The sequence below is a fragment of the Chiloscyllium plagiosum genome, chromosome 1 (genome assembly GCF_004010195.1).
Source record: "Chiloscyllium plagiosum isolate BGI_BamShark_2017 chromosome 1, ASM401019v2, whole genome shotgun sequence".
Lineage (NCBI taxonomy): Eukaryota > Metazoa > Chordata > Chondrichthyes > Orectolobiformes > Hemiscylliidae > Chiloscyllium > Chiloscyllium plagiosum.
Window position 1 is genome coordinate 62,264,529 of NC_057710.1, and position 27,369 is coordinate 62,291,897.

The following is a 27,369-nucleotide window of genomic DNA, read 5'->3' on the forward strand; positions in this document are numbered from 1 at the left end:
TATGGTCACTGTCTTGGGTGAGTTTGATCTGATAGGATGGTGTTTGATAAGACAAGGTTGGGGAGGGTATCAAGGAATTTGATAGTGGCTCATAGTTATGGGAGGGTAAATGGTCAGGTGGGACATTAGGACCTGAGTAGCAAAGGGCTCGTGGATAAAATGGAAAATTAATTTGTGACATGGAAGGGATTGGCTGAAGTAGGGAAAATTGCAGAGTAGTGACAAGGCTTGCAAGACTTGATGGACATAAAGAAAAAGGGGAATTTGGAGTGGTAAACATTTTTGTTCACAAGTCAAAACTAAGTCTCACTGTCTTGTACAACTGCGTAATTTTGTTTTGATTTTGAAAAGGCTATACCTAAACTAGGAGGATGCCTTTGGCTGGGAGCAACAGACTGTTGCTCAATGTGGCGTGCCTGTGCAGTGGTACAGTTACACTGAGTGATATGAGTCTGTTTCCAGTGAGTAGATGTGGCACCTAACCTTACGGAGTGCAGGGATCATTCATCCCTCTTCTTATTCTGGATCCGGGTCTGCTGGTACTGGCAACCTCGGTCATAGCCACCCACTTCTGATGGGAAGGCAAACAGCTGCTGTGCCTGGGGAAGCAAGCCTTCCTTCTTTTCTGGACAGCCTACAGCAGAACATCTAACAAGGTGCGGCTGAACTTTGGAGGTAGTTACTGCTTACTTAGGGACAAATAGGATGCTGGGTGTGGTGGTGAGGAGTGACTAACAGTGCCTCCAAATGATTCTATAAAGGTTAGCAGTGAGTGAAGGTTTGTCCAGGTAGCCTTTAAATATGGCGACTAGATATTTAAGCCCAGAAGGTCCCAGCAAAGGCAAGAACTTCCTGGCTGCTTCCTGGAAACAACTGGCATTTTTCCATAATCAGCTGAAAAGCACTTGATTATTCAAGAAAATACATCTAGGCCTTGGTGGAAGTAGAAACATCACAAATACCAATACCATGCTTCAAATGCATACAGACCAGTTACTTTAACTTCGGTGGTAAGGAAATTTCTAGAAACAATTATTTAGGATAGAATTAGTAATCACATGGAAAAAAAGTAGGTTCGTTGGGAAGAGTCAGCATGGATTTCTAAAATGGGTATTGTGTTTAACTAACTACCGAGGATCAACTAAGCTGGGTGTAGTTTAACCAAGAAGAAATCAATTACCTATGTTAATCTGGTTTTATTTCATTACAACTATTTGTTACATAAAAGTGGATACCACAATACTTAACTAGTTGTCTGAATGTTTCTATCCTCAGCACTCAACTGTTCCCCCAGAATGTCACAGAAATGTGGCAAACAGACTGCTGAGGAACATTTGGTCAATAAACCCTCTGCAATCCCAGAAAAACTGAGCAACAGAGGCATAACTAAAGAATAGGAACATAAGTTTGATTATGGAGCAATTGTTAGGCTGTTCGGTATCTCAACGGGCCTGGTGTATCTCTCCAACATGCATCACAAAGTTTCTCCACATTAGAATGAAGTGCTGAATATTCCACAGTCTCACCTACATTTAGATTTGGCCCAGCAGCAATAGTTCTCACCAAGCATGGACCATCACATGGAAGTAAGGAAGCAGCAAAAGAAAGAGGGTTACTCACACCTTGCAGCAAAAAGAAGCTGAAAATAATCAACTGAACGAGTCTATAAAAATTCCATTGAGACTACATTAGAAAATATTATCATTGACCAAGTAACTGCATGGAATATTTTAAATTGACCCTGCTATTTTATTTTATCTTGTACAGGTACTGCAAGGAATGCCTTGAACCAACCACATGTATGGCTGACCATCTTTCTATCAGCAGTAATGTGTGTCCTGCCAATTGTAATTGTGCGTTACCTCAGCGCTGAGCTAAGACCTACCTCCATTGAAAAAGTATGTTCTTAATGAGAATAGAATAGAATGACTTAGAATAAGGCTATCTGAAAGAAAACTGTTTGTTATTCGTAATTACATCTTTAACTATTACTTGAGAGAATATTCCACAACAATAATACAATCTTCATGATTTCAACTATAAAAATATAAACTGGGTTTTGGTTTAGAATTGATGTGGGGTAGCTCGAATTATAGGAGAATAATTTTTTTAGTGTTTTTGAGACGCCTGGGGGGCAGCACTGATGATTAGGTTTTGTAAATAGAGTGCATGGCTACAGTGCCTAGAGAGAAACAAGGAAAGGCAAACAAAGACATTGCGATGAAAAGCCAAGAAGGCGATTAATGCTCGGTAGAGTACTCATGAGAAGTATAAATTGTTGAAAATGGGTTGGCTGTGTTAGGAGCAACTCATACCAAATAGGAACTAAGGGTGTAGGAGAAAGTTAACGAACATGGAAGAGAACATGCTCTGAAATTGTTAAAATTGGTAATTCCTGAAGATCTAGGCGGAAGATGAGGTATTGTTCCTCCAGCTTGCATTAAGCCTCACTGGAACACTGCAGTGGGTCTGAAACAGAAATATTGGCATGCCACTGTGTTGAAGTGGTAGGTACCTGGAAGCTTGGGGTCATCTTTACAGACAGAGCTGAGGTATTAGGCAAAGCAGTCACCCAGTCTGTGTTTCGTCTCCCCAGTATAAAACAGACCTAGGTTGGAATCCACTACAACAAAATGTGAAATTTGAATTCGGAATAAATTTGAATTCGGAATAAATCTGAAATTTAAAGATGATCTTGAAACCTGTTGGATTGTTGCAAAAGCCTATCCATTTAATAATGTCTGTTAGGGAAGGATTTCTGTCCTCCTTACAAAGGGTCAGCACTCCAAAAGCTTGTGATTTCAAATAAACCTGTTGGACAGAACCTGATGACATGTGACTTTCAACCTAATTCAGTTAAGGAAGAGGGATATGTTAGGAGCAGCACCAGGTGCATCAAATAATGAGATGTCAAGTTGATGGGAGAAAGTGAGGGCTGTTAAACTGGTGAAGCTACAACATAGGATTAGAAGCATACCAACATGGCTTAGTGGCTAGTGATAGACAGGAATAAGCAATTTCACAACTAATGGATCTGTATTCCTGCCACAAGGATAGGCATTACAACTTGAGAATTTCGAAATGTTGTACCAGGCCAGAGAAAGGGAGATATTTATAGAGTCTGCAGCACAAAAACAGACCCTTCAGTCTAACCCATCCATGCTGACCAAGTTTCCAAGGCGAAGCTAGTCCCATTTGCCTATTTTTGATAAAGCTTCCTTCTCTTTAAGGTGGGGGCTTTCTGTTTCTGACCTAAAAGTGAGAAGAGTGAATAATGCGCAAAAAGCATCCTATCTGGGTACATCTCAGCTTGGTATGGCAACTGCTATGCCCAAGACCACAAAAGAAATTACAGAAAGTTGTGAACATAGCCCAGTTCATCACGCAAACCAGCCTTCCTTCCATTGACTCCATGTGTACTTCATGCTGCCTTGGGAAAGTAGCTAACATTATTGAAAACCCCTCCCACAATGGCTGTACTCTCTTCCACTCTCTTCAATCAGACAGAAGATACAAAAGTTTGAAAACGTGTACCAACAGATTCACAAAAGTTTCTTCCCTACTATTATCAGATCTCTGATACACGAGAATTAATCTTTCTTTGCACCTTCTCTATAACTGCAATTGTATTTTCTGAATTCTGTTCTATTACCCTGATGTACTTTTGTAAGGTATGATTTGTCTGGATAGCATGCAAAACAATGCTTTTCATATATCTCAGTAAATGTGGCAATTATATATCAAAATAAATCAGACTTTACAGGTATTTTTAATTATTTATTTCACCTTGTGGACTTCTATGCACAAAATTTGTATCAATAGTTTCACCTTTTATCCTGACATTTTCAGACCATACTATATTGGTATGAATTGTTGACAATGGCAAATACAGTGGTATTTGTAACACATCTAGCAAATGTTTGACTCTTTAACTTTCAAATGGTATACGTGGAAATTTATTTGAGGTAAACTTACTGTTTAATCTATTTACTGTATAATTATGAACTGACACTGAATCAATTGCAATTTTTTTTCAGCTGCAACTTAAAATTAGGAAAATCAAAACACTTCCTCCAAAACCAGTGGTTAGGCGTTTGAAACGGCCTAGTGCACGTCGATCTGCATATGCTTTTGCTCATCAACAGGGTTTTGGTGCCCTCATTACTTCAGGGAAGAATATGCGAATAAGGAATATCAACTATAAGCCTTCTAAGACTGTTGTGTAACTAAATATTGAACAGAAAATATAAATCTAATTTAATATGTGTAGCCAAATTGCAATGAAACCAAACCAACTCCACATGGAAATGTGACAGATGACTACGAGCAAAGGGAACATTTAATATTTGTGCATCTTAAGATACTGACTGTACAAATGCCATGTTATATGAATGCACAAGTTTTGTTGGTCTAAACCTCAACAATACAAAAATGAAATCAAGGTGAATTATGCCTAATTTAAAATATCAATAATCAATCTTCAGCCATGAAATTATTTTTCACTTTTAGGAGCATGCTAATTTGAAAAGTCTTTGCAAATGGAGACTGAATTCAAAATGTTTACAGCAGATGAATCAAAGTAACAGTAAAATCACAATGTATCCATATTGGCAAAATTTCTCAAATGCAGCCTGTTTTAAAGATTTGTTTACAGTTTTCTATTTTGTATCCAGAAATTTTGGAATTTTCATTATAGGAATTAACATCTGTTTTTTGACTGTAGGTAGATAGCAGGTCATCTACATTTTGATTAGAATCGCTTGAGCTAGGTAGATAGAATCATACAGCATGAAAACAGACCCTTTGGTCGAACCAGTCTATGCCGACCATAATCCCAAATTAAACTAGTCCCACACTAAACTAGTCCCTCTGTTTACTCCTGGTCCATATCTCTCCAAACATTCCTTATTCATGTACTTATCTAAATGTTTTTTTAAATGTTGTAACTGTACCTGCATCCATCACTTCCTCTGGAAATTCATTCCACACGCCAACCACACTGTCTGTGTAAAAAGAAAATGCCTGTGATGTATTTTTAAAATCTGTCTCCTCTCACCTTAAAAATATGTTTCCTAGTCTTGAAATCGCCCACCCTAGGGAAAAGACAGCTGCCATTCACCTTATCTATACCCTTTATTATTTTATAAAAGTCCCAGCCTATCTAGCCTCTCCTTATAACTCAAACCCTCCAGTCCCAGCAACGTCCTGGTAAAATGATGATCTAGCTCATTTTTGTTGTGTTCATCGCTACCGACAATGGCTCATGTTTTATTCCCTAGAATCACTTCTACTTATTTCCTGCATTAGTAGAGTTGGGAAAAATGGATCCACTTCAGTTTGACAGAAACTATTCCATTCCAAGTGACACTCATGTTGTTATAGTGTTAGTTGAAAACTGAAGAGCACTATAAATTAGAAATATTATGTAATTGTCAGTATAAATTTGACATCCAACTTGCTGTATTGAGCGACTTCAACAGATATTAAATGCTATTTTCTAGTTAAGCTTTCAAATTGAAGTTTGAACATAGTAGCAGTGACATGAGCTGTTAAAGGATGCATTTGTTACAGTAGTACTCCTGTGAAACATTCTGACTAAGAGGGGTTATTGTAAGTATTTGAGACAAATCATCTTCTGCAAACCTTCCACAAATATCTCCAGAACGGAGTTAGAATTGGAGATTTCAGACAGTTTGTGTGTACTAATGTGAACAGTTACCCAGAAAATGTTAGACATATTAAAACTTAGACTGCACATAGCGTAACAACTTATTTGGGTCCACAATCTCATCCCAACCCCAGATCTCTGACTACTTCTCCCCAACCACCTAGCTGAAAACCTGACTCCCCCACAAATTAACTATCTCCCACTGAATTGGTGCAATACTTCTCTAATCCACTAAGTACCTTCCTGACATGACTAATTCTTATGACTAATTCCTGACATGACAACCCTCTCTCACCCGCATTCTGAGCATCTGACAACTCACCCACCCAACTACCCTTCCAACCATCCAACTACCATACCAATTTAACCTGACTATAGCTGATCTCACTGCCATTTGTGACCACCTGACTACCCTCCTGACCACCCAAATACACACTCTCCTGGACCCAACTTTATCCTCCCAACCACCGAATAACTCTCTGACTGGAACACAGTTTCCTCCATTATCCAGCAACTACTTTCTCAACCATACAACATACCCTCCTAACCATTTGACCAATTACCCAGACTACCCCTTACTCACTTACCCATCCTGCCAACTTACTTACCACCCTAATCCCTACTTATTTGCCAAGTAACCTCTTTCACTCACGTACACATTCACCCACATACTTAAATACCTATTTGCCGTTCCATTCACTAAAATTCCAATTGGATATTTAAATATAGCAGGTAGGGCTGTAAAGAAAAAAGATGTAACTTATCTTTCCCAAGTCTGCTGCTGTCTAATGGAGTTCTGTGAGTGCACATATGTTGGAATGCATGGATCTCAGATGTCTGTGCAGTGGAAAAAACATAAAACAGAGTTGAGCAATGTTTGTTCTAAGTCTTTTATCAGTTGCTTTACTTTTATGTCACTGGCTATTGGCTACTTTGCTCAGGGAATAGGTCCTTCCTTCCCACTCTATGTACACCTCTGATAATTTTACATATTTCTGTTAAATCTTTTGCAGACTTCTCTGTTCAAAACAAAGCAACCATAGCCTTACCAAACTTTCATCATAGATAAAATTCTCAATTTTTGGCATCAATCTGGTAAATTCCCTCTCCAGTGTAATCATATCCTTTATGTAATGTGGTGATCAGAACTATATGTAGTACTCCATCTGTGGCCCAACAAATATTTTATACAGTTCTAGAATAATTCTTGCTTTTATATTCTGTCTGCTATTAGAAAGATATGTGCTATTATATGAGAGAAACAGAGGAATAATAAATTTGCAAAATGCAACTCCATAGCAAATGGATAAAGTATATTATAACTGCAGAACACAATCAATGACAACATGACATTACATACAAAAGACACCTGGCCACATGCATGTCTTCTGAACTTCTCCACTTTCTTTTAATATACCTTCTTCACAATTACTGTCTGTACATCTTTAAAGCTTCTACAATACTAGTCACTAGACTAAATATGCACTCTATGATCATATTAAATATTTTGTATAATTTTGGTATGTACTTCTAAGACACATGCCTGTGTCTTATAAATTCTATACTTTTCTCATGTTTCCTACCCAACATTTTAACACTGAAATATATTTCAAAGGGATGTTAAAAGAAAATGGTGGAAATGTCTTGCAAATCAGGCCACAACTGTGGCGAGAACTGACAAGTTGATATTTCAACTTGGACATGCCATCATGGTCTTTGTATTCACAGTCCACTCATGGACTGTGAATCGTCTTCTATTGCAAGTGCAAATATATGCTTAATTGAAACTGGAACAGCAAATGCACAATGTATCTGAGAAATGCAGTTCTTCCATTAAAACTACCCATGCCATTCTTATTTCTTCTGTTCCATTAAAAGTAATGGTGGCTTCAGTTGTGAGCACTACTGCTCACAGCGCCAGGGACCTGGTTTTGATTTCAGCCTTGGGTGACTGTACATGTGGAGTTTGCACGTTCTCCCTGTGTCTGTGTAGGTTTCCTCCAGATAGTTTGGTTTCCTCCCACCGTCCAAAGATATGCAGGTTAGGTCGATTGGCCATGCTAAATTGCCCCTAATATCCAGGGCTGTGCAGGCTGAGATGGATTTGCTATGGGAAATGCAGGGTTACAGGGATAGGGTGAGGGGTTTAGTCTGAATGTAATGATCTTTGGAGGGGCGGTGTGGACTCGATGGGCTGAATGGCCTGCTTCCACAAAGTAGGATTCTAAGATCTTTCCTTTATTTATCAATTAATCCATTTGGAAAATTAGAAAATCAACAGCTCAGGATTTCAGAAAGTGTGCAAAATGTCTCATCTGGGTGCATCATGTTGGCACATGACTCAGAATGGCCTTAAATAAAAGCCATGATGTGGAGGTGCCGGTGCTGGAGTGGATAAAGTTAAAAATCACACAACACTATGTTCTAGTCCAACAGGTTTATTTGGAAGTACGAGCTTTCATAACACTGCTGCCTCGTCAGTCTAGCTATCTGACAAAGGAGCAGCACTCCGAAAGCTTGTACTTCCAAATAAATCTGTTGGACTAGAACATGGTGTTGTGTGATTTTTATCTTAACTAAAAGACCCTATTTGATTTAGCTCTAAACACAAATCAGTATCACAAAGATTAGGAATAGAACCATACCTAATTTTGAAATAAATATACAGCAAGTGGTTATGGTCTGAAATCCATGACCTTAAAGGATATTTTTCAAAAGGGAATTGGTTAAACATATAAACATACATGTATATATACATGACTAAGAAAATAAGGCAGGGAAATAGGGCTAGCTAAATTGTTCTGGGGAGCGTCTGAAAGGACACAAGGGATAAATGTCCTTCTATGTTATATGATTCTATATTTGTTTTTTGCTTCAGGCCATGTCTTGTAATGCTATTTCTGCATAACCACTGACTATTCTTCAATTTCATTGTGCAGTTTAGTGAATGTTGAAATGAAAATGATCAGCTTGTTTACATCTCTATGACTGTAATTTCTTGAAATTAAGTATTAGGTTGAGAATAATGTCTATGAAATGATAGTCATATGAGGAACTTCTGGAACTATAGCCAAATACCCAGGAATTTCTGTAAATTTTGAAAAAAAGAGACAAATTTCTCCATAAGAGAATAAATATATTGTTTTGCTAGAAGAAAATATGTATAATTTTACATTTAATTTGTGTAATAATTTGAAAACACAGAGCAATATTTTTTCGATGATAGAACTTCTAACTCCTGTCACATGAAGAATTCAGGGTTGAGCATACTTAGCCCTGGAGCCATTTAACACTGACAAGTTTATGGTCAGATTGCATGTTTATGAATGAATGTCAATGTCGCTGTACCTTCTAGGTTTAATACTATGCTTTTGCAGTGCTTGCTGAGAACACACTAAACCTTCCCCACTTTTAAGGCAAAACAGTTTGAATGCAGGTTTATATGATTTAAAATTCATTATAATCTTACTGCCTACTGACAGTCTCAGGAGCTCTCCTTTCAAATAATTGGATGGTATGTGCACACACACATGCATACACCCTTTCTCTCATAGTTTTCATTAATCTAATTAATAAGCACCGTTCTTCACAAGACAAATTCTCAAGCTAATCCATGCTGTTTTTTGAAACAATTTAGACAAGGTTCTTTAAAACGTGCTAAACTTATGCATATATAAGAATCTTGCTCAGGTAGATGAAGAGCACCTTGGAGAAGGTTGTCAGTCATTTTAATCAAAAAATTAGATTGAGCTTCAGAACAATGCCAGAAGTAAGCTGGACATCTTAATATAAAATAAGGAAAGATGCTAGTACAGAAAGTTTTGGAAATACTTAAGGTGGTTTCTTTAAATGGAGGTTGGTACAGCAAAAGTTAGGAAGGTAAATTAATTGAGTTAGTGGCATTAAAGCTTTTTCTGAAGAGGTCTAATTACACCAGCTTTATTGCGCTCTTAATAAATGATGGTAACATGACACCAAAGTAGCGAAGAACTTTCTCCTACAAATCTTTTTATAGTTAGATAAGTATGTATTCAAGAAGTGTATATACTTACTACAATTAATGAAACTTGAAATGATCATATGCAATAAATTATATGAAATAATGACAGATTGTAATGTGACACTATCACACTATTGCTCATGATATCATCATGCCAAAACACTGCTCTTGTTGTACCCCATCCTTTGATAATGATAGGTTTGTCAAATGTTTTCATGTGTTGTTTTGAAAGGAATACTATGTATCATTGAATATATGGATGGTAAAATTATTTCATGTTTTTATATGTGAGATGAACACCAAGATAGAAAAAGTTTTAAATGTATATTTTTAGTAATTGTGTTTTTATCAAATCACTTACAATTAAAGTAATACATGGTTGCATTTCTTTTATATACATTCATATAAATCTTGCTATGTCAATTGTAACATATTGTAAAAAAAATATATTTTGCCTCAATTCAAGTAATATTCATTCACAACAGAATAACTATTTTCTGGCCATAATGCTGTACTATAAAGCATTATAGTCTATGATCTCAGGATTTCACCTCTCAACAGTATTTCCTGTATTTTCTTTAATTAACAACATGTTTTAATTCATATTGTTGCAATGTTTCATTGAAAAATATCAGTTCTAAGTGACTACCTAATGATTTATATAAATTTATGATAAGTAGATTAGTTAGCTGCCTTACACATGCACATAGAAGTCATCCATAAAACAACCTGTGGAAGAAATTCCAAAGCCTGAATAGAGGCATAGATTATTTTCTAAACTGGCTTTAGATATCTGAAGCATAAAAGGACTTAGGAGTCCCGAGTTCAGGATTCTCTTAAGATTAACATGCAGATTCAGTTGGCAGGTCGGCAGGCAAATGAAGTGTTAGCATTCATAAAAAAGGATTAGAATACAACATACAACCTCAGCAGTTCACCACTCTGGTCAGACCACATTTGGAACATTGTGAACAATTTTGTGCCCTGCATCTAAGGAATGATGTGCTAGCATTGGAGGGAGTCCAGAGGAGGCTTACAAGAATAATCCTAAGGATGAAAGGCTTATGAGGAGCAGTTGAGGACTTTGGGTCTGTATTTGATGGAGTTTAGAAGGACAAAGAGGGGAATCTGATTGAAACTTACAGCATCCTGAAAGGCCTGGATAGAATGGATGTGGAAAAGATGTTTCCACTAGTAGGATAGTCTAGGACCTAAGGCCACATCCTCAGAGAGAAGGGATGATTTGGAATTTATTCAACCAGAGGATGATGAATCATTACCGCCGAAGGTTGTGGAGGCCAAGTCATTGATGGTATTTAAGACAGATAGATAGGTTCTTGATTAGTAATGCGATCAAGGGTTATGGGCAGATGGCAGAAGAATGGAGTTGAGAAACATATCAACCATTGAATGCTGGTGCAGAATCGTTGGGCTACAACAAGTAATTATGCTCCTATACCTCATGATCTAAAGAGTCCAGAACAGGGCTCAGTTATGCTATAACGCCTTAATTGTTCATTTTGTTATGACCAGGTCAGGTCACCTCCTTGGTTAGCCGGAACTAAGGTTTCTGTTGTTTTTAGCAGAAAGTTCTGTCTCTCTTCAATTAAAATGTAGTTAATTAATTTCTACAATAACAAGAAGATGCTAATTTTAAGGTCTTTCTGCGTGACAGAAAGAGCAATTTTGCTAACTGCTGACCCCACCACAATGAATAGAAGTGTTATACCAAGCATCCACACAGGCACAATGTCAAAAAAGGATAATGTCCAGTATAAAAAGATTAAAGGAATGTACAGTTTAAAATCCAAAGGATGTCTTTGAAGTATAAAATTTTAACCTGAGACCATTGTTACTTTGTTGGTGTGTAAGATCATTTAACTTATTCTTAGTGTTATGATATTTCTTAAGGCATGAACTTAAATCCTCTTCCAGTGAAGGCCAATACTTTATTTGTCTTCCTAATTGCTTGCTGCACTTCCCAGTCTACTTTCATTGGGCAAACAAATTCCTTTGTACATCCACATTTTCCAATGTATCACCATTTTCCGCATTTCTGTTTATGACACTGAAATGTATAATTTGACATTTAACGATGTAGTACTGTATTTACCATGTGTTTGCCTACTTACTCAATTTGTCTAAACAAATTTGAAACTTGCTTGCATTCTCCTCTTAATAAGTAATCTCAATTTTGTTTTGTCAACAAACTTGGAAACGTTGCATTTGGTTCCCTCATCCAGGCCATTATCTCATGAACAGTTTGAGGCCCATCTTTGCACTACCCCTTTCTTCAGCTACCTGGAAAAAGAAGTATTTATTCCCACTCTCTTGTTTCCTGTCTGTCAACCAATTTTAATCCATGACAATGTATTATCCTTATCCTCTCTTTGTTTTTGGCTACAAACCACTTTTAAGGGAACTTATCAAAAGCCTCCTGAAAATCCAAACATACCACATTCACTTATTCCCCTTTATCTAATCTACCAGATACAACTTCAAATAACACAAATAGATCTGTTAAGCATGATATGCCTTTCATTAACTCATGTAAGTTTTGTCCAATATTGTTAGTGCTTTATCATGTCTTTTGTCATAAATTCTAGCGTTTTCCCTACTACTGATGTCAGACTAATTGGTCTGTAATTCTCTTTTTTTTCTCCCTCCTCACTTAAATTATGGGGTTACATTTGCTACCATTCAATCTCTAGGAATTGTTCCAGGAGTCTGTAGAACTTTGGAAGATGATCATCAATGCATCCAACATTTCCAGAGCCGCCACCTTTCAATACTCTGGAATGTAGATTAGCAAGTCCTGGAGATACTGATTTCCTTCAGTTCCACCCTTTGGCTAGGCTGTTGGTTCCTTAACATTTCATTTTTGTACTTTTTCTTGTGCATACAAAAGCAAAGTACGTGTTCACTTATTCTGCTATTTCTTTATTCCCCATTGGTTAGGCCACTGTTAGAATATTGCATGCAATTCTGGTCTCCTTCCTATCGGAAAGATGTCGTGAAACTTGAAAGTGTTCAGAAAAGATTTACAAGGATGTTGCTAGGGTTGGGGGATTTGAGCTACAGGGAGAGGCTGAACAGGATAGGGCGTTTTCCCTGGAGCGTCGGAGGCTGAGGGGAGACCTTATAGAGGTTTACAAAATTATGAGGAGCATGGATAGGGTAAATAGGCAAAGTCTTTTCCCTGGGGTCGGGGAGTCCAGCACTAGAGGGTAAGGTTTAGGGTGGGAGGGGAAAGATATAAGAGACCTAAGGTGCAACTTTTTCACATAGAGAGTGGTACGTGTATGGAATGAGCTGCCAGAGGAAGTGGTGGAGGCTGGTACAATTGCAACATTTAAGAGGCATTTGAATGGGTATATGAATAGGAAGGGTTTGGAGGGATATGGGCCAGGTGTTGTCAGGTGGGACTAGATTGGGTTGGGATATCTTGTCGGCATGGATGGGTTGGACCAAAAAGTCTGTTTCTATGCTGTACACCTCTATGACTCTAAGAAACACATTTAACTGATAAGGAGCACTTGGAAGTTACAGCAGGGAGGGTTCAGACAGGTGTTTTTCTCATCCTTTAATTTGAAAAGTAGAGGAGTTGCTACACTTATCCAGAAGAATCGCCCATTTTGACTGTTTGACCAAATTAAGGATGAATATTGGCGGTTTATGATTCTTAAAGCTTTAGTACATGGAGAGGAATATGGGATTGTGAATGTATATTGCACCCCCTGGCAATACCTTCAAATTTTTAACGGATATGCTTTCCAGATTGATGGCCTTGGGGTGTGTCATATAACTATAGGGGGAGACTTTAATCGACTTATTGACCCCGAAATGAACGTGATGCCTAGAGGCCTTGTGGGTATGTCCCCGCAATCCAGGCAGTTGGTGGACCTGAACAGGGAGCTGGGGTTGGTGGATGTGTGGAGATGTCTTCACCACAAAGATAGGGATTTCACCTTTTTCTCTAATCCATGTAAATACTAAACTAGAATTGACATGTTTTTTGTCCCATCGACCTTCTTGAATTCGGTGCTGTCTTGCAGAATCGGGAATATAGCCATTTCCAATCATGCAGCAGTGTACATGGAGGTCAAGGCCGGTGGTAACGGGACAGGCTCGCGGCACTGGCGCATGGATCCTTTCCTCTTGAAGGATAGCAAGTTTATAGAGTATTTTTCGCAGGAATTTAAAATCTTTTGGGACGTTAATTTGGATACAGTCAGTAATCTGTCTGCTCTGGGAGACAGTCAAGGCCTATGCACGTGGTTGATTATTTCATACTCAGTGACCCAGAAATGACAGAGGGGAGAGCAGCAGTATTTGCTTGAGGCTCATCTGAAGGCACCTGAGACAGCATACTTTGACAAACCGTCTGTAACCAAAATGCAGCGGATTACAGTCCTCAGGGCTACTTTGAATGCTGCGCTCACCCAGACAGCAAAGGGGGAAATCTCTGTTGTGAAACTTAGGTTATTTGAATATGGTATCAAACTTGCCAGAAAGAAGAATGCCCCCCCCTCTCCAGTCTATCACATCCATCAGAGAGAGTGCTGGTACTCTTACTTGCAATGCCAAAAAGATTAATGCAGCATTTAGGAAGTTCTACTCTGAGCTGTACCGGTCGGAGGGCTGTGAAAACAGATGGAAGAAGATGGAGTCCTTTTTTAAAACCCTGGATCTTCCAGGTGTTACTTCAGAGCAGGCGTCTCTTCTGAATGCCCCCTGACAATCCAAGAAATACAGGAGGCGATGAGACAGCTCCAGCGTGGTAAAGCGAACGGCCCAGACGGATTTCAAAGTGAGTTTGATAAGGAGTTTGTAAACATGCTGGCCGAGCTACTGTTGAATATGTACAACTGCTCGTACAGTCAGGACTGCCTCCCATCCTCTGAAAGAAGAAAATATTTCTCATCCTCAAGAAAGGGAAAGCCCCAGAGGATTGCACTTCATACAGGCCCATATCGTTACTGAATGTGGATTTTAAAATTCTGACAAAAATGCTGGCGTTAAGGTTGGAGAGGGTTTTGCCCTTCATTGTAAAGGAGGACAAGACAGGTTTTATTAAGGGTCATAGGTCTACTAATAATATTAGAGTATTAAATATAGTCCAGATATGCCAGCAAGGGTCGATTCCAAGCTTGGTAGTCTCCCTGGATGCAGAGAAAGTGTTTGACCGGGTGGAGTGGCTGTACCTCTTTTATGTACTGAAGCGATTTGGTCTTGAAGGTGTTTTTGCCAGGTGGGTGGCAGTGTTACATAGTGACCTGAAAACAGCTGTTTTACTAATGGTATAAGTATATCAGCAGAGGCAGCCCACAAGGGTGCCCTCTCTTGCCACTATCATTTACATTAGTGACTGAGCTGCTGGCAGAGACCATCCAGAGGGACCCCAATATAATTTCTTTGAAGGTGGGGTCAGGCAGGCATAAGATCACCCTTCACATGATGACATTCTTCTCTTTTTAACTGATCCGATGACATCTGGGACCCGTTTAATACAAGTGATTAATGTATTTGGTTTGTTTTCAGGGTATAAAATTAATTTAGTGAAGTCAGAGGCCATGTCTATGGGGGGGGGGGGGGGGGGAGGGGGGCCTTACTAGAATATCCGATCTTTCAGGTGGTCTCAGGGAGGTTTCCTGTATTTAGGCATTTTTATCATCCCAGCCTTCAATCAATTATATAAAGCTAATTTTGTGCAGTTGCTAGAGAAGTTAAGGCAAACCTTCGACGCTGGGAGGATCTTCCAACAAGAGGGAAATTTGGTTGGGTAGAATAGCTCTGGTCAAAATGAATGTTCTTCCTCACTTATTATATCCCATGCGAATGCTCTCTTTGATGCTGCTTAGGCAAGCACTACAGAGGCTTTACAGTTGGCTTGGATCTTTCATTTGGCATCATAGGTGGCCTCTTATTAAGCTGTCCAATTACAGCGTCCGCAGGGGAAGGGAGGTTTGGATTTCCTGGACTTTAAGAAATATCAATTGAGTTCCTTACTATCCTATGTGGCTGACCAGGCTTGGCAGGACTGGCAGCCAATCTGGTTGGACATTGAGGCTTCCCAGGCAAAATGCCCCCTCATCAATTTGTTGTTTATGGACAAGATAAGGACTGTTATGGACCATTGCAGAAACCCAATTGTCCTTAACACAGTTAATGCATGGAGAATGATGTGACAAGGTGAGGGCAACTTTCAAAAAACTTCCCCTTTCCCTCCCATAATAGGAATGTTAGGATTCCAGCCAGGGTCGAGGGACTCTGGCTTTAAGCTCTGGGAGTCTCCTGTTTGGGAGATTTATTAGACGGGGAGGTCATGGTGTCTTTTGAGCAGCTGAATCAGAAATATGAGCTATCTAGGAGGGACCTCGGGTGTTACTTTCAGGTTATGGACTTTAGTCAGGAAAAGACTACATAGACGATTAGTCCCTATAAGTCGGATATTGAGAGGAGAGTGCTCTGGTCGATGGGCGCTCTCTTGGTCAGTACCCTTTATTGGTGATGTATATTTTGTTGCACAAATCCGGACGACACAAGTTTATGTACAATGGTAGATGCTTTATTATCGGATAGCCGGTGAGAGATTCTCAATGTCCCCAAAAGTAGTCCTGTGTCTACTTGTACTGACACTTCTCCACGAATTTCTGCCCTACACACAAAGGCAGTATTTTTTAATAGGGATTAAACAAAAGGTTTATCAGATATATGGTCGATTGTCATTACATAGTTTAAGATAGGTAATTATGAATTTATAAAACCCGACAAATGTCGATGTCCTTGATAACTTGTGAATGAATTACATGGACTGATTATCATATTCTTCATGATCATGTGTTGATGGGAAGAGATTATAACACAAAGGTGTTGCCTGTTCTTAATGGGGGATTCACAAACCTATGCTAATATCGAGAAGTAAGGCAATGGGGGTGGGAGGCAGATTAACAGGGTTGTGGCCAAGGCTTTCAGTCTTGTCTGGAAAGGACAAATACCTCTGTCTGAGGCTGCAGAGGAATCCACATGTGTGGCTCCACTGGACTCCTTTTCTGGGATACAGTCAGCCTCCTCCTTACTGAGATGTTCTGTCTGTATCGTAAGAGGACAGGCTTCCAATTGATACTGCAGTGAGTCTCTTTGGCAGTGGAATGTTTAACACTTGCTTCCCCAGTATGTCTTGAAAGAGAAGTAAAACATGGAACTGATCTCTTTGTGGCTTTCTAACTTTCTTATTCCCTCCTATTGATCATTCGATGATCAACTAGGTCCCCTCAGAGCCTATAGAGAAGGCATTCAGACAACAGTGGCCATAAGCACCAAAGCACTAGAATGCAGGAGATTACAATTAGTATTGTAATTCTGATATTCACCAGCAGTCCTCCAAGAACAACCCCTAGTGACCTCCATGCCATTGCTGAACTCCTTGTCAACAGTTTGGAGAGTCTGGATTTCCTGTGTGATGTGGTTAGAGCAGTCAGTGATGTTAGTGGACTCGTCAGGGGTGTAGGTGCAGCACTCTGTGCCAACAATAGCACAGGTATCACCCTCCTTGGCTGGCAGCAAGTGGAGGGCCACAGTCCTAACTGCAAGTAGCTCTGCGTTAATTTCAGTGAAACAACTAGCCATATTATTAGCGACCCTTTCACAATCGGTGACTAAGTTCTTGGCACTGGTGCACTCGGGTAACATCCCCATTCCTCTTCTGCCTCGGTATCATTCCCTCCCTCCTCAAACAGGGTTGGTATTCCAGACCTGAGCTTGGGATCCCGAGAAGTGCTTAGGTTCTCTCTTCAGCAATGTTGCTTCTGAATAGATTCCCGTTGGGAGAGAGAACATTCCCACCCAGATAAGGAACCTTCTGGGCCTCAGGGGTGAGGGCAAGTTGCCCAAAACACTAATGCCAGGAACAACATACTCCGTGTAGCATGACCCCTCCCAATCGGAGGGAAGCCAGGGGTAGGCTTTCAACCCGCAAATAAAGTATATGCCGTTGTAAGCTGTCAGAGCGGAAACAGTATCTCCCCCCAGCCTGGGAGCAGGATCATTCCAGAGGTGGCTTGAGGTTCTGTTGTGGATGGCAGACCAATCACATATAAAGTATCCATATTCTATTACGTTCTGAATAAGTTCGATCCAAGGGATGGCAGAGGAGCATTCACTTGTTCCCACATAAGTACCTTTACAGTATTTCCCTTCCCGCCTGAAACAGAATGCTGTAGTCCATAAGATCATAAGACATAGGAGTGGAAATAAGGCCATTCGGCCTCTCATGTCCACGCTGATGGGCATTTCAACGCCACTTACCCGCACTCTCCAGTAGCCAAGAATTTATCAATCTCTGCCTTGAAGACATTTAGCATCCTGGCGTCCACTGGCAATGAATTCCACAGGCCCACCATCTCTGGCTGAAGAAATGTCTCCCCATTTCCATTCTAAATTGACCCCCTCTAATTCTAAGGCTGTGCCCACAGGTCCTGATATCACTGCCTAACAGTAACAAATTCCAAGTGTCCACCCTTTCTAAGCCATGCATTATCTTATAAGTTTCTATTAGATCTCCCCTCAACCTTCTCAACTCGAATGAAAACAATCCTTGGATCCTCAGCTGTTCATCGGATATTAGGCCTACCATTCCAGGGATCATCCTGTTGATGGCATTGTTGTCAACGACAGGGGAGGGAGGCCTATGCGATTTGTTGTAATTAGGGCGATACCAGTCCCTGAATGAAGTCAGGTTATACCCTGCCAACTGCCACTTCCGTGCTTCATTGGTGTTAGCAAGATCACCAGAAAGGCTTCAACGCAGTAGCCATTCAGCCAATTCATGCCAGCGAAAAGGTACGGGCCACAAAGGGATTCCTCCCACCGAGTGGGGTGGCATGTGGGCAAGTACTCAGCAGTGGGTGTCTCTGCCCATTATGAAGGCTGTCTGATGGGCTGGGTGCAAAAAGGTATTATGCTGAGGGGTGTCAATTTGGAAACCATCTATTCCCAAGGCCCTATTTCCCAAAGTCACAAGTATGGAAAACATCTTTGTCCTTAGTTGGTGTTGACTTCTTTTGCAGTCAGTTTGTATATCCACTGGGGGTGCCCTTGTACTTTCATAGCCATAGGGGTGGTCAGCAGCACCTGGAATGGTCCTTTCCATCCTGGTCCCAGCTTATTCCGTTCCCAGTCTTTTATCAGGATGAAATCCCCTGGCTCGGCAGCAGGGTAGTCCTCTTCAGGCAGATCGTTGCTCTCTTGGTAAGCCTGGCATACCTGCGAACTCAAACTTTGGAGAGATTTGGTTAGCCCCTGCAGGTACGCCCCCACCTCCTCTCCCAGAGTGTTCATATCTAGTCTCTCAGGGAGGAGGGTGTTGGACTACCCCAGGTCCCCATGGGATCATCATGGGCTTCCCGTAAACCACCTCAGCAGGAGACAGACCGGTTTTGCTTGAAGGGGTAACCCTCATGTGGAACAGGGCCAAGGGGAGGACCTTCAACCAACATAGGCCTGTTTCCTGTTTTAGCTTTGTCAGCTTCCCTGCAGATCCCCTGGTTAATTTTAGTCCATTGTCTGAGCTTACTGTCTCTGGGAGTCCGTAGTGGGGAATTATTGCCCTCAACAATATTTTTACAACAGTTGCAGCAGTGTTGTCCCTTGTCGGGATTGCCTCAATCCATCTGCTGAAGACACCAACTATTACCAAAACAATACTTATAACATTGTACCCTGGGTAGCTCTATGAAATCTCATTGTAGACAACTGAAAGGCCCACCAGGCAAGGGAGTAGTTCCAGAACCGCAAGGCATCCCTTTTCCAGCATTTGTCTTTTTACGGATCAAGCATGATTTGGCTCGTTTCTCAGCCATCGTTTTGGGAATCAGGGTGCCACCAGGTTTGTAGCAAAGTGCTGACCATTCCCTCCTTGCCTAGGTGTATACAGTTATGTACATAATCCACCATGATTGGTAAAAGCAAAGAAGAAACACAGACCTGTCCCACAGTTTGGTATGAACATCAAGGGTGCACCCCATCTGTGACCCACAGTCTGTGTCCCTCTGCAGGGCTGTCCCCCTGTAAATGATGTATCTCACCCAGGTCTGGCATACCATCCTCATACTTTTTGTAATGAGATGTTGCTGTGAGCCCAATGGAACCAGGAAAGTGGGGTATAAGGCTGCCTGCTTGGTGGCGGCAACGTCTACTTCCGTCAGCAGCACCAGTGTGAGCTGAACATTTCATCACCGCTAGGCTGGACAATAACTGTGAGGCCTGCAAAAGACTATGCACAAAAACAGTGTTACTAATGGGTTGCCCCGTGGAGGTTAAAAATCCCCTATGCTCCCGTAAGGTGCCGTAGTCGTGAGGAAGGCTGAAAGTATAGCGAGAGTCTGTATAAATATTGGCCGAACTCTGTTCCGCCAGGATGCAAGCCTGAGGGAGGGTAAATAATTCAGTCTTCTGTGCTGACAGTGGAGTCTCAAAACCTGCACATTCAATCACTTCAGAATCTGTAGCAATCGCTTATCTGGAGCATCGCTGACCTGTGGGTGAAATAAAGGAGCTACCATCCACATAAAAAATGAATTCCGCATGTTCAAGTGGCAGGCCTGTGGTATTCCGGTCCCAATGAAATTAATCATGATTGGCTGAAGGTGCATTGTGATCGTGGGGCAGCTGAACAAACTCAGTTTTTGTATGACCTTTAGAGCACAGCTTGGGATTGTTCTGGCCATCCCAGTAATAAATAAGGGCTCTCCTCATCCGTGTCTTGGTGTTCTCAGATCAATCCATGTTATATGTGCGTACCATGTCCGCGGACACTCGAGGTGTCCTCTTTGAAGCTGTCGTTTAAATCAGCCTATGTGTGGACTGGTTACCCTCGCCCATTTGTTCCTGCCACTTAGTAACTTCTCCTGGTGACAAGATCATACAATAAAGGGCAAACACATCCTGGGTTATTGCATTGTCCATTTGAATTGTGCACCCAACGCATTGAGCGAATCGGGCAGGTTTATCTTTCGCAATCCGGAACCTGAATCATTATCATGATCATCTCCTGGGGATTCCGGGGTACACAGACCCCGATAATTGGTGGCTCATCTTCCTCATGTGCTTGGGGTTCAGTAGCAGTCTTATGGGGAGCATAGTGTTTGGGTGGGTGGGGGTGGGTGGGGAGGGTGACATGGAGATGGTGAACTTCAGTGCAAAGGTAACAGGGTGCCGCTGGTTTCCTACAACACATCTTAACCCGATCAGTTATACAGAGACTCGGGTACAGCAGTGGGGACAGAGTCATAGGTGGCTCAACAGGAGGCACTGGTGCACTAGGGTAACATCCCCATTCCCTCTCTACCTCGGTATCATTCACTCCCTTCTCAAACAGGGTTGGTATGCCAGACCTGAGCTTGGGATCCTGAGAAGTGCTTAGGTTCTCTCTTCAGCTTTATTGCTTTAGCCCCTCTTGTTTTATTTTCTTTTTTTTATTGGAGGGAGAAATGATGCACTCCACTCCCTGCCCTCTTGTTTATATATATATATATATATATTTTTTTTAAAATTCTTTATTTTTCCCCTTTAACCCCCACACTACCACCTAAGTGCGGTAGTGCTTATTTTTTTCCCCAGCACTCATGGTGTGTATGTGAATCTCCTGTTTATTTTCCCCTCTTGTTTTATTCAGCTTTAGCTTATTTATGTTGTTTCTCCTATTGCCTTTTTAAAAAAAAATGTCATTAATACATCTAATTTCAACTTTTAAGAGATGTATTGCCTCCATACTGACTGACTGACTGGCGACTGATAGGCGACTGACTGGCGACTGACTGTGTGGAGTTTGCACGTTCTCCCCGAGTCTGCGTGGGTTTCCTCCGGGTGCTCCGGTTTCCTCCCACCATCCAAAGATGTGCAGGGTTAGGTGAATTGGCCATGCTAAATTGCCTGTAGTGTTAGGTAAGGGGTAAATATAGGGGTATGGGTGGGTTTCGCTTCGGCGGGTCGGTGTGGACTTGTTGGGCCGAAGGGCCTGTTTCCACACTGTAATCTAATCTAATCTAAATCTAAATCATACTGTTCAGAAAATAGTAGTGTAAAGAATCCCATCAATTAGATTTTCCAGTCCTAGGCAAGTTTATCGAGTAAAAATAAAAGTGGCTCCTGCAAAGAACCTCTTGTTTCAGTGCCAGTGCTTTCCATGAGGAACACAAAATCTCACTTTCCCTTAATGGTCCCTCACTTGCTGTGCTACCTACATGTTTCCTCATATTGCCATCACTTCTGTCACCACCTGAACATTAATCAATGTCGCCATGCTTTAAAGTAACCGTGAGGCAATGACACAGATCACTGACAATGTGGAAACAACTCCCCCTCCCATTCTGCTGAGGACATGGAGGTCCTGGGCCTCCTTCACCGCCGCTCCCTCACCACCAGACGCCTGGAGGAAGAATGCCTCATCTTCCGCCTCGGAACACTTCAACCCCAGGGCATCAATGTGGACTTTAACAGTTTCCTCATTTCCCCTTCCCCCACCTCACCCCAGTTCCAAACTTCCAGCTCAGCACTGTCCCCATGACTTGTCCTACCTGCCTATCTTCTTTTCCACCTATCCACTCCATCCTCCTCCCTGACCTATCACCTTCATCCCCTCCCCCACTCACCTATTGTACTCTATGCTACTTTCTCCCCACCCCCACCCTCCTCTAGCTTATCTCTCCATGCTTCAGGCTCTCTGCCTTTATTCCTGATGAAGGGCTTTTGCCCGAAACGTCGATTTTACTGCTCCTCGGATTTTACTACTGTACTCTTCCAGCACCACTAATCCAGAATCTGGAAAGGTATAAAGCCTTGCCATTTAATTAATTGACTAACTGTGATAATGCAGTTCAGGATTGTACAAATTGTTTTAAAATATTGAGGACTAAGCATATTTAAGGAGAGATGGAAACTGAACAAGTAACTAGACATCGCACTGTGAAATAATAAGAACGAACAAACAGATTCCAATGTCACAGAAATTATTCAAATCAACTTAGTGTTGTATACATGAAATTGTAGCAGGATTGTTCAATTCCATGCATATTCCACCCAGCTGACCAAATCACAAGTTGTATCCTATCGATTAGGAGTTTTATTAGGAGTCTTCAATGTAAACTGGAAATTCAGTTAATCAAAATCCAGTGCGATAATGTAGAATGTGCAGTTTCCAACTCTGAACTCCATTATAATTATGCGGTTCTAGTCTTTCAACTTAAATCTCCAAATTGTTTTTTTTTCAAGCAGTTCTGATCAGTCATTGCTCATTTATAATGTCCTAGGCTGTCAAATGACTGTGGCACCAAAATTAAAGTCTTGTCAAATGCCTCATATGCACAAATAATGACTAACCAAAAGATACAGTTATTTACAACAGTATCTTAACCTTTGTTACATGGTTTTGTTTCGCAAATAATGTTGAACTAACACTTCAGTTCTCAGTGAGGAGGGGAAATTGACATGGAATAAAGCTATGAATGGCATTCCATACTGATAAAGGAGATGCAGCAGTCTGAAAACTAAGTGGAGGTAAACAAGTCCGAAACAAAGATTCAATTCAACCAGTATAATTTTCTGAAAACAATATTGTTGGTTTGGTATATCCAGATACACCTTTACACTCTGTCTTACAATTTTTAAATTAAACTGCATAAAGTTCACTGTAATTCCTCCACTTAATGAACAAATGTTAAAGTCTGAGGTGACTTTCCTCAATGTTAGGTTTAGATTTTTTTTGTTAAGGAATGAGCAGATTAGCTTCACAAATCACCAGCACTTTCCGTCCAGACTCTAGGACCCCGTTGAGTACTGACACGAGTAACATGTAGCCCAGTAACTGAGAATTGTAACAGCCTTCCGCTACGTGGCCGGGAGTGACCAAAGCAGTGACCTGGTCCACCTGAGGATCAGATTGCTCAGCACTGATGGTAACTTTGGGGATACTGAGGGGAATTAGGTGACAGGATAGTGGGACGGCCTCCCAAAAGAGCCCTCAGGATGCTGTCTGTGATCTCTTTAGTTTTAGGGGACCGATGGCCCCCAGCCACCTTCCCAAACGCATCCAGGCATTGGATCACATGAATCCTACCCTACAAAGGGTCTCTGCACCTACCCTCTATATTTCCTCTCCCTCCACCTTACTGTTGCAACAGGGCGCTTCTGTGTCCTCCTTGAGATGGCAGACCGATCCTTGACCACCCTTCTCAGTGAGACAAGACTCACTTGACCCCGGGAGCAGCCTTTATCTGGCATTTGAGAGTTCAGCCCAGCGTTCTGTAAGCAAACAAGCAAGAAACAAAGAACAAACAACAACACAAAACCCACACAGACAGGACTAAACACTGGCACCCTGGTCAATTATTTTAATGCAATCACAATTAAAAGTGCTAAGTCATAGTTTTAGAATCAATTCAACATTCAAATGAAAGCTTTCACCATACATACCATCATAATCACTCAAAAATTCAAACGGGATATCCCTTAATTTATATATAAAAATTTATCAAAATGACCAATCTCTCAGAAGGGCCTACAACCCCTTTAACCATTTTCCTGATCAGGTATTTTTGCACAGATTGTCCCCCTTCCCAACTACATAGACAGACTGTCCCATTTTACCTAATGACTCCCTGCTCTGCTATTAACAATTTCCACCGGCCATATTATTAGTGCGGGGTGTGAAATTTACCAATCCTGCCCTCTTTCCTTATTATATATTCATTTTCATAAGCCATATCTGAAAGAGGCAGCTCGCTAAACCAACTCCATCAGGTAGCGATGAACACTTCCCTGAACAGGGTCCCCAGTCCCGACCTTTTTCCTACAGGAACAATACAGAGTAGTCAATGTCACCCTGCATCAATTCAGAGCAATCTGACAAAACTTTCCTACGACCTCTTCAGGTACCAGTTCCATTAGGCGAGGGACAGATTGTCTGGTTGAACACAAGGAGCAGTCTGGGATAGAGTACCCTGGGATGCCCTTACCACACTGTTCTGTTCAATTCAGACTTTTGTGTCACTTACCCAGCCCAGTGAGACGTTCCCTATATTGAGGTCAAGTCACGGCACGAAATGTTGATGTATATTTTGTTCCACAAATCTGGACGACACAAGTTTCTGTACAATGGTAGATACTTTATCACTGGACAGCTGGCGAGAGATTCTCAATGTCCCCAAAAGTAGTCCTGTGAATACTCGTGGTGACACTTCTCCATGAATCTCTGCCCTACTCACAAAGACAGCTTTTTTTACAGGGATTAAACAAAAAGTTTATCAGTCACATGGGTAATTGTCATTACATAGTTTAAGATAGGTAATTATGAATTTACAAAACCCAATGAATGTCGTCCTGTGATAACTTGTGAATGGATTACAGGGGCTGATTATCGTATTCTTCATGATCATACGTTGATGGGAAAAGATTAAAACAGCAAGGTTTTACCTGTGGCTAAGTGGAATCCGGACTCAGGAATTGGGGGTAGAAATCTCCTCAGAGGTGTGGGAGGATGTTTGGGATAACATAAGGAAGATTTCGATCTGTAACAGGATGCAGACTATGCAACTGAAGGTACTCCACTGGGCTCATTTGGCACCGGAGTGGTTTGTGAAATTTCAGAGAGGAGCATCCCCACTGTGCCCCAAATGGAACAGATGTTGGCACTTTTACTCATTGCTTGCGGTCATGCCATGAGCTTTGTAGGTATTGGGATGCCATAGCGAGTGTTTTGGAAGTGGTCTTAGTAACTGGGGTTAAGTTGGATCCGGTATCCCTCCTCTTGGATGTGCATGGGAAGAAATTGTCAATATTCTTTCATTCTGTGTGAGGAAGAACATTCTAATGAGCTGGGTATCGGAGAATCCCCCGGGACATTCGGGCTGACGTAGATTAGTTATGGAGCACACCCCTGTGGACTTCCTTATGAGTATGGCGCACCAGAAAACAGAATTGTTTTATAGAACATGGTGGCCCTTTCTGAATTATATACATGCAAACGTCGCTGTATTGATCAGGGTCTTTGTGCAGTCATGAGGGCTATGTCTGGCGGTCTGGGGGCCCCTCGGGGAAGAATCCTAAACAAATATGGGTTTGCTTACCAATGCTCCCATGGTGGGGAGCTTTGGTGGGATTGCGTGGGAGTGCAGTAATTTAAATGAATATAACTTAAGTAATTTTGATATAATTTGGTTTAATTTAATTTTTCTTCTTATTTATTGAATCGTAGTTTTTATAGGTTTTTTTCTCTCTTTCCTCAGTGGTTGGTGGAGTAGAGTAGTAGTTTGTTTTCTGTTATTGTCATTATATTAATTTTGTAAAAAATGTAAAATCTTTTTTCTCAATAAAAATATTTACAAAAGAAAATGAAGAACGGTGGCAACGGTGACCTTTAAGCGGCAATTGGATAGGTACATGGATGGGTGCTTAAGCTAGGACAAATGTTCAGCACAACATCGTGGGCCGAAGGGCCTGTTCTGTACTGTATTGTTCTAAAAAAAAATGAAGATAGAGAAAAAGGTGGCAATGACAAACATTCCCTGTTGACCTTAAGGGATTCTGTCATACAGCCAACAGTGAGGACCAATGATCCAGAAAAATTTCACTTGGATGGCTAGCCTTTGACAGTTTCCTGAGTGATTGAGTCAAAAGTCTTGGTCAGATCAATGAAGGATACGTTGAGTGGTTGGTGTTGTTCTGATATTTCTCTTGGAGTTGCTGAGCAGTGAAAACCATCTGCACAGCTCTGCCATTTGGTAAGAACCTTTAAAAATTCTCCCAAATCCCCTGAAATTCATTTGATCTGAGCATTTGAAAACCACCACATCCTTCCTGAGGTACCTGCCCATTTCTTCGGCAGTTTCCATCTTGCCTGTCATTCCATGTGCTTGAGCTGCAGTAATGTACCATCTGATATAAACAGAATGATACATGTTATCATAACTTGTTTAGACAGTAAACATCTTGCTGAATGCTAAGTGTTCAATCGATGAATCAGAGACAAGAATGCTACCAAGTGAGTGACTTGGCAATTTCTTCTGAATCAGAAAGATGTGGGATCCAGCCCCGCATCTCAGGAAATTGTATAAAGTGTACTCACAGTAACTGTGCTCCTTCAACTGCCTATAGAAGAACTAAAGTGATTGCAAGCAGTTCAGAAAAAAAAACATGGTACTGTTCAAGAATAATATTTATTATGGATAAGTAAATTCCACCTACAGGTAAACAATAATGAACTGCTGACATGTAAATCTACTAGTTGAATCTCTCAACCCCTTTTAAAACCTCCCCTATACACATACATAGACAGATTATACATACAAACATGAAAGGATTTACAAGGATGTTGCCAGGGTTGGAGGGTTTGAGTTATAGGGAGAGGCTGAATCGGCTGGGGTTATATTTCCTGGAGTGTTGGAGGCTGAGGGATGACCTTATAGAGGTTTACAAAATCATGAAGAGCATGGATAAGATAAATAGACAAAGTCTCTTCACTGGGGTGGGGGATTACAGAACTGGAGGGAGTAGGTTTAAGGTGAGGGGGAACGATTTAAAAGGGACCTAATGGGCACCCTTTTCACGCAGGAATGAGCTGCCAGAGGAAGTGGTGGAGGCTGGTACAATTATAACTTTTAAAAGGCATCTGGATTGGTATGTGAATAGGAAGGGGTTAGAGGCCAAG

The 27,369-nt window shown here is 41.1% G+C and overlaps 1 protein-coding gene across 3 annotated transcripts in view; it reads left to right on the forward strand.

Annotated features, from left to right (window-relative positions):
- The window catches only part of atp8b5b (ATPase phospholipid transporting 8B5b), a 269,633-nt gene extending 264,785 nt beyond the window's left edge, over positions 1–4,848 (forward strand). For all 3 annotated transcript variants that reach the window (XM_043688030.1, XM_043688038.1, XM_043688048.1), the window contains 2 exons: positions 1,768–1,898; positions 4,038–4,848. In XM_043688030.1, coding sequence (XP_043543965.1) covers positions 1,768–1,898; positions 4,038–4,226 — 320 coding nt within the window. In that variant the 3' untranslated portion in view covers positions 4,227–4,848. The remainder of the gene's footprint in view (positions 1–1,767; positions 1,899–4,037) is intronic.
- Positions 4,849–27,369: the final 22,521 nt, after the last annotated feature.